The sequence below is a fragment of the Lactuca saligna genome, chromosome 6 (genome assembly GCF_052625555.1).
Source record: "Lactuca saligna cultivar CGN05327 chromosome 6, ASM5262555v1, whole genome shotgun sequence".
NCBI lineage: Eukaryota > Viridiplantae > Streptophyta > Magnoliopsida > Asterales > Asteraceae > Lactuca > Lactuca saligna.
The window spans coordinates 173,410,724-173,417,666 of NC_136422.1; the positions used below are offsets into that span (position 1 = coordinate 173,410,724).

Genomic DNA, 6,943 nt, shown 5'->3' on the forward strand with positions numbered 1-6,943 from the left:
CAAGGACAATTTATTATTCAAGACAGCACACTACTCTCTATTGACTCAACTAAAAAAAGCAAAATAATTCACTATTTAAAAAGTACATATTTCTTAGGGAAATATCTTACAAAATAACAACGCTTACATGCCTCACTGGGGAGGGATCGTCGATCCACATAGACTAGTAAAGAGATCTAAACACTACCTTATATGGAGTGTAGATATTTTCTCTATCACGACATGTTTTAAAGTCATAGGGACAACATATCTAATGGGAACCCAAGAGTTACGGGGGTAAGGGCAAGAGCAATTTCACGATCGACCCTTGGAAGTTTTCATACTGAGATGCCCTATATGGACAATATTATGGTACGTGCATTTGAAGGATGTTACAAATGATATCAGAGCTATGGTGTAAACAACAACCTTCATGGAAATGTATTAAGTCGCTAATTTGGTATTATCATGTGAATTTTGGATACTTGAAATATATATGCAAACATCAAATGATCTGGATGCCAAATATCAACAAAGTTGATCGAGTATGTTAGGTATGTATATTAGGCAAGCATTCAAGAGAATCATTCCCACATGAAATGGAATGGAGAGCATCTAAACCATTAGAGCTTATATATTTAGATGTTTGTGGACTAATGGGAATATTTTCGATTGGTGGGAGCCGTTATGTCTTTACTTTCATTGATGATTCTAGTAGGAATACTTGGTGTATTCCCTCAAAGAAAAGTAAGTTTTTCAAAAAGTTAAAGTTGTTGGAAAACCTTTTTCTTTTAGTATGGTCGCAAAACCATTTTCTTTTTCAACTGTAGTATGTGTCAATTTGTATTGATTGTTGTAATATCGGTCCTTCGTTGTTTTCTTTCAATTTTAGCACTTTTTGTAACACTGTAAAATTTAGTCTGTTAATCACTACATATATTGTATGTAATGAAAGCTTAGGACCAATATTGAAATGAAATTGGAAAAAATGGAAAAACTAAAGCACCATCCTTATAATTTTACATGGTTAATATATCATGCTAATCGAACTTATTTTATATTGAAATATGTTGATGGTCTATGGTTATCAGAGACTATTATTGATTGTAACTGTGGAAGACACCCATTGGGTGACAGAGGAGGTGGAGAGTTCGGATCTAAATTGAAGTTGTCTCCAAAAAAAAAAAAAAAAAAAAAAAAAACGTTGTTCATAAACCGATTCGACTTTTACTATTATATATAGTCTAGGCTTAGTAATGTAGATAACACCTTCGAGGTATACTTATAAAAAATAGTTTAGAATTATGACTTCCACTTATATATAACTATTTGACAAAAAATAATTGTAAGAATTTTAAAAACGAAAAATTACATTAAATAACATCTAAAAAATACATAAACTATCACTTTTGTAGACGTGTAGTCAATTTTTCCGTACACTAACTTAATTATTCAAGAAATCTCATTTTGACATAACATGGCTAGTTGGTTTACAAAAAAACCTCATTAAACTCATATTTGTTGTTCACTCACAACTATAAACAAAATTTTTATATACATTTAGGCGTTGTTTGTTTTTTTGAAGCGAAAATTCATGAAGTCTACAGACCACCTCTGTAATCCTCTGTAGCAGAAGAGGTGAAACAAACAGCTGCAGCCTATAATAAGAAGCATGTTTGTTTTTTAACATCTGCAGACTGCTGCAATAAACTAAATTTAAATAAACTAATTTTATAAACTGAAAATAATTCTCAACACTAAAATTTAATAATTCTAATCTTAAAACATTGAAATAATAATAACAAGAACATGTAAAAAACAAAAATATAAAGCTTTAAAAAAAAAAAAAAACTTAAAAAAAATGTAAACGAAGCTAATAGTTTTATTCTAGAAAAAAACTAATTTTAAAAAACATTAAAAAAGAAGATAATAAAAAAATTAAGAAAGTATTGCAAACCTTGTCTACAAAGTTCGTAAAAAATTACACACGTTAAAAAAGATGTAACTGAAATTGAAAATATTATTAATAAAATGGTAAAAAAAATTAAAAAAAATCAAGTTAAAAAAACAATCGTGGAAATTATAAAAATAAATTGTATCACATCCGTAAATAAAAATTTAAGAAAATCAAAGTTTAAAAAAAAAAATTTAAAAAGTTATACAAAAATTCTTTAAAAAACACTTAGAAAAAATGAAAGCTGAAAAGGTTAGAAGAGGCAAATCAAATGATGCGCCACGCAGCACACGCGCAGATGTTTTGATTCTAAAGTCTTCCAAAAAAACAAACTGCTGCGAGAAGGAAAGTGTTGCGCGTGTGCTGTGTCGTGCAGCAATAAGTGGTTTGTAGAGGTTTTTATAGAAAAACAAACAATACCTTAGTCACTTTCATCTATTCCAAAAATCATCAATTTTGCTGTCATATTTTCCTGTGTTAAAATCATCAATTTTGCTGTCATATTTTCCTGCCAACACAAGCAGATGTCGATACACCCATCTAAACATCATTCGCCAGAGAAAAAAAAATATCGTTGGAGAACCCAGATAAGCCACAATTAAGCTTCACACTTGCACCTACTAATAACATGTTGGGTCAAAACTACCAAAGAAAACACCATTTTTTCTCTCATTGTGGCTCATGCTTTTGCTAGATGCAATGTTTGGGACCCTTAGCAAACTTCATTGAGGTTAACAGGAGAATTAGATTGAGATTTCCTCACCCAATCTTCGGTTCACTATGAACTATGTAGCGACCAACAATGATCGCAAGAGTAAAAAACCAGGAAAAATATAATTTAATTGTTTTTTGTCGGATAATGGAAGGCTATATTCTTGTTTGTTGCAGGAAATGGGTAGTTGTTATAGGAGTTGATGGTTATGGCTAGCGAAGATGATCGGTATATAATTTAATGATAAATCATATACAAAAAACTTATAATAGTAAATCACATACGAATAAAAAAAAACATTAACTTGCAATATTTACAATGGTAGGTTTTTAACAACACCACTATGAGTTTAACAGTAAATCGTGTACACAAACATAATGAGTAAATATATATACAAAAGTTTAAAGTGATAGTTCAATACACTTCAAAGTCATTTTTCCTGTATTTAAAGACAAGAACACTCATGTAACACCACTAAAACGTAACCATTGGTAAAACAGTCATAGTCTTTTAGCCAACAGAATCTCAACCCTATTGTAGATCTTAGAAGTGGGAGAGTTTTACAGGTGAATCATGGAGCTTCACAGTCCTGCTTTCGACCACCTGGAGAACACCTGGTTGTTCTATCAAAACAAAAACGAAAGCAATTAGAAATATGTTTATCATAATTAAGCTCAAGGCTCAATCAATTTTGGCACAAAATACCCAAAATGAAGAGATTCAAAGAGGAAAAGAATCATACTAGAAAGATCTTCAACTTGTTCAGGAGTGAGTTTTGCAGAAAATCCACAAGCTGCGTGTTTGTACGTGTACAACAAAGCCCCTTTTGCTGCATCCTCGCTATCAATGAGTAAAACGAAATAACAATAAATAAACACAAACTCAAAAATCAAAGACAGAAACGCAACTATTTATCAGCCCAAGTTGTTTTATTCCAATGAAATGAAATAACTTCAATTCTGATATCGTAATTCAAACAAGATGCCTTCCTAACTTCAAACAGCGACGACTTTACTACGAATGAAATATTTTGCCCAATTATTAAGCCCTAATTCGTTAGAATCACGATCAAAACGGAATTACGTTGGCTCTCAGTTTAAGACCTAATTTGTTGGACTCTTATTGCAACATCGAACTTCAATTTCGGGATTGGATAAATAATCAGTCTATAAATTTGCTATCAATAACTTGTATAAAATTGAAGTACACAATTTAGTTAGAATTCGTAAGGAAATCCATTTATCTATGAAATTTCTACATTGATCAGATGGAGTAATAATAACAAAAAGAAGAGACCTTCCGAGGACTGAAGAGAGGGTGCGAAGGTGATAAATTTCGAGATCTTCGTGTTGAGGTCGCTCGGTGTAAACGATATGGACTGCCGCTGATACAGATTTGGGAACAGATGAATCGGCTTCTGCCATAGATGATGATATAGTGATGATGGAGATTAGCGAGAGAGTGATGATGGAGGAAGATAGGAGGGATTGAAGAGGCATTTTATAGAGACAACGAGAGTTACATGTATTCTTAGCGACGAAGAATCGAATTACACGGACGGATTAAAAGAGGGGAGAAAGTGGGTATTGATTGGGGTATGGATCAATGCAAATTTTATTTACGGCAATAACGCGTGAAAGTATTTCTCTTTAGCATTACGACAAGTCGACAACCGAATAAAATAACGATCATATTTTATTTTAAAGTTATTATTTTATCGATCGATACAATTAGACAAAGGATAATGACTTAAAAGGGTAACGAAGTTTCAAAAGTGTACAAAAAAGATCATTGTTGTTTTTTTTTACACAAAATATCATTTTACCGGCTATTGTAGGTTATCCGGTTTTCAAATGTTCAAAAAATACCATTATTATTTTTTTAGTACAAAAAATACCATTAATGTTACTATTTGTACACAGAATACCAACAAAATACACATGTGTTCAACTAAAACATTGTGGTAACCAGGTACTTCAGGTAAATGGGATGAGATGAGCGTAATCAGCAAGTGCTTGTTTAATTTTTGTTGAAATTGTTGGAAAAGATCTTACTTCCACCGTATGATCAGCCAAACAAGATTACAGGTGATGCTTCGGCTGATAAATTTTTCTTCAAATCGGTGATGAGAAGAGCGTAATCAGCAAGTGTTTGTTCGACTGTTAGATAGACTATAGTAGAAGCATTCTTGTATGCCTCTTTCTGGCTTCCATATGGCATCGATTCACCATAATATCGATGCTAGATCAAATCACGTAGTTTTTGATAAAATTGTATTATTAAAGGTCTGCAAGTGAACAAATTAATGTAGAGTAGAGTAATTAAGGCTTTTACTTCGGGGAAGATGACCATGGCACCAAAACGAGGGGCGAGTTCCCAAACGAAGTCGGTGTTGGCAGCGAACCATTCGATGTCGCCTTCATTGCCGCAATAAAGGAAGATTGGGTCCAAACGACTAGGGCCTGGGCCCACCCAGTGATCGGAGTTGATGAGATAATGTTGTTGGAACTTGGGAAGATCATTGAAACTGAAATGATCAAGAGTCTGATCAAAGTATGGTGTCTCGTAAGTGTACTTCGGCTGAACAAGAATTTTTGGGTTTTGAGAAGCTGTGGGGATTTGCCGAGAAACGGAGGTGGCCGGTGAGATTCTGACGTTGATGAAAGTATGCAGATGATTAGGAGGAAGAATAAGAAAAAGGGTTTTGCCATGGTGGTGGAAGGGGGCGATGAACAACAGTAGTGGCCGGAGTGAAGTAGAGGGTTCTTTATAAAAAGTAGCTAAATTTCCATTACATTCAAAGAAGGAAAAATGACTTAAAAAGTTAACGAAGTTTCAAAAATATACAAAAAAGACCATTATTTTTTTTTGTACACAAAATACCATTTTACCGGCTATTGTAGGTTACCCACAAGGTATTATTTGAACACATGTGTACTTCATTGGTATTTTGTGTATAAAAAATATACTTTAATGGTATTTTGAGTACTAAAAATAAAATAATGGTATTTTTTGTATATTTTTGAAACTTTATTATCTTTTTAAGTCATTATCCCTTAGACAAAAGGGTAAAGGGTGTGGGTGCGGTTTAGCCGTATCATTACCATGGTGACAAGGGAACACCGCACCCACCTTACAGTTTCCTCTACAGTCTCGCCGTCTCGCCGCACGCAACTAGTTTTTGCCGCAATTTTCTCTCTTGTTTTCTCGTATCTAGAGATGTCAATGGAGGCGGAAATAATTGTCCCGCCCCCACCCCCTAAATCAGTTGTTGCATTAGCCCCCGGTCTTGCCATTGGATCCTCTGTTTACACAGCCCCGGTCCCATCCTAGTTTCACTGGTTTATAGGTTTAAAATTGGATATTTTTGCTAAAAAACTATTTTGTTTTAGGCAAAAAGACTATTTTTAATGATTTTAAAAGCTTAAAACTTAATCTTTTAGAAACTAAAAAATTAAAAATCCAACATTAAGAATCCAATATTACAAAACGACAATTCCAACAATCTTACAAAGACAAATTCAATATTACAAATGCAAAATACGACAAATCCAAAATTACGAATATAAAATAACGACATGTCCAAAAACATATCAACAATTCACTACATCTTCGGTATTTATTAATTTCATTCAACACTTCATTCATTGACATTTGAATATCCTCCCTAAATAAATAACACAATTAATAATAAAATAAATTATTATATCACTTTATTCAATACAAAACGATAAATTGAACAATCTTACCTTAATTCCCTTGTCGTCTTTATTGGAATGTACATCATCACCATCAATAGCACAATCTAACAAATAAAACGGAAGAAGTCTACTCCTATGTGGACTCCAAAGAAGACTCCAAAGCAACAGTAAAGATAGGTGATGAGTTTTATACAAACAATATTATGTATGCATCTAACCTAATGAAACATCCAAAAAATACGTTCTAAAAATTTCTTTTTAAATCATAAATAAAACCATAGTAATTCCATTCATCTCATGAAAACATAAATGGGAATATTTCATCATATCAATCACCGTATCAAAATCATATATCAAAATATAAGAGTAAACATCCCATGCTAAAATATCTTGGTGTGTGCAATGCAGTCATCCTGGCCTCTTCTTTTTGTAACTAGAAGTACCTGAAACCAAAACCGTAAGCACGAAGCTTAGTGAGTCTCCCCAAACTACCACATACCATACACATAAAAACATACTACAAACATTAGGGCTAGTGTGACATCCCCATTTTTCACAGCCAGAAAAGACCGATTTTGTTTATGCTTTTTAAAAATC

At 32.9% G+C, this 6,943-nt stretch overlaps 1 protein-coding gene across 1 annotated transcript; it reads right to left on the reverse strand.

Moving 5' to 3' along the window:
* Window positions 1-2,932: 2,932 nt before the first annotated feature.
* LOC145002111 (Proteinase inhibitor, propeptide) lies at window positions 2,933-4,237 on the reverse strand. The gene is made up of 3 exons (XM_078961406.1): window positions 3,942-4,237; window positions 3,388-3,485; window positions 2,933-3,268 (listed from the first exon to the last, which is right to left on the reverse strand). Exons 1-3 carry the CDS (start codon window positions 4,142-4,144, stop codon window positions 3,189-3,191), a joined length of 381 nt encoding a protein of 126 aa, XP_078817532.1. The 5' UTR covers window positions 4,145-4,237; the 3' UTR covers window positions 2,933-3,188.
* Between the last annotated feature and the right edge of the window lie 2,706 nt (window positions 4,238-6,943).

Bases quoted from the DNA above. Each gene is read 5' to 3' on its own strand.
- LOC145002111 (XM_078961406.1), bottom strand. From the start codon at position 4,144: ATGCCTCTTCAATCCCTCCTATCTTCCTCCATCATCACTCTCTCGCTA. The intron at 3,486-3,941 runs GTCTCTTCTTTT...ACTCATTGATAG, and splicing joins CTCTCTTCAGTCCTCGGAAG to CGAGGATGCAGCAAAAGGGG. The intron at 3,269-3,387 runs GTATGATTCTTT...TTGTTTTGATAG, and splicing joins ACAAGTTGAAGATCTTTCTA to AACAACCAGGTGTTCTCCAG.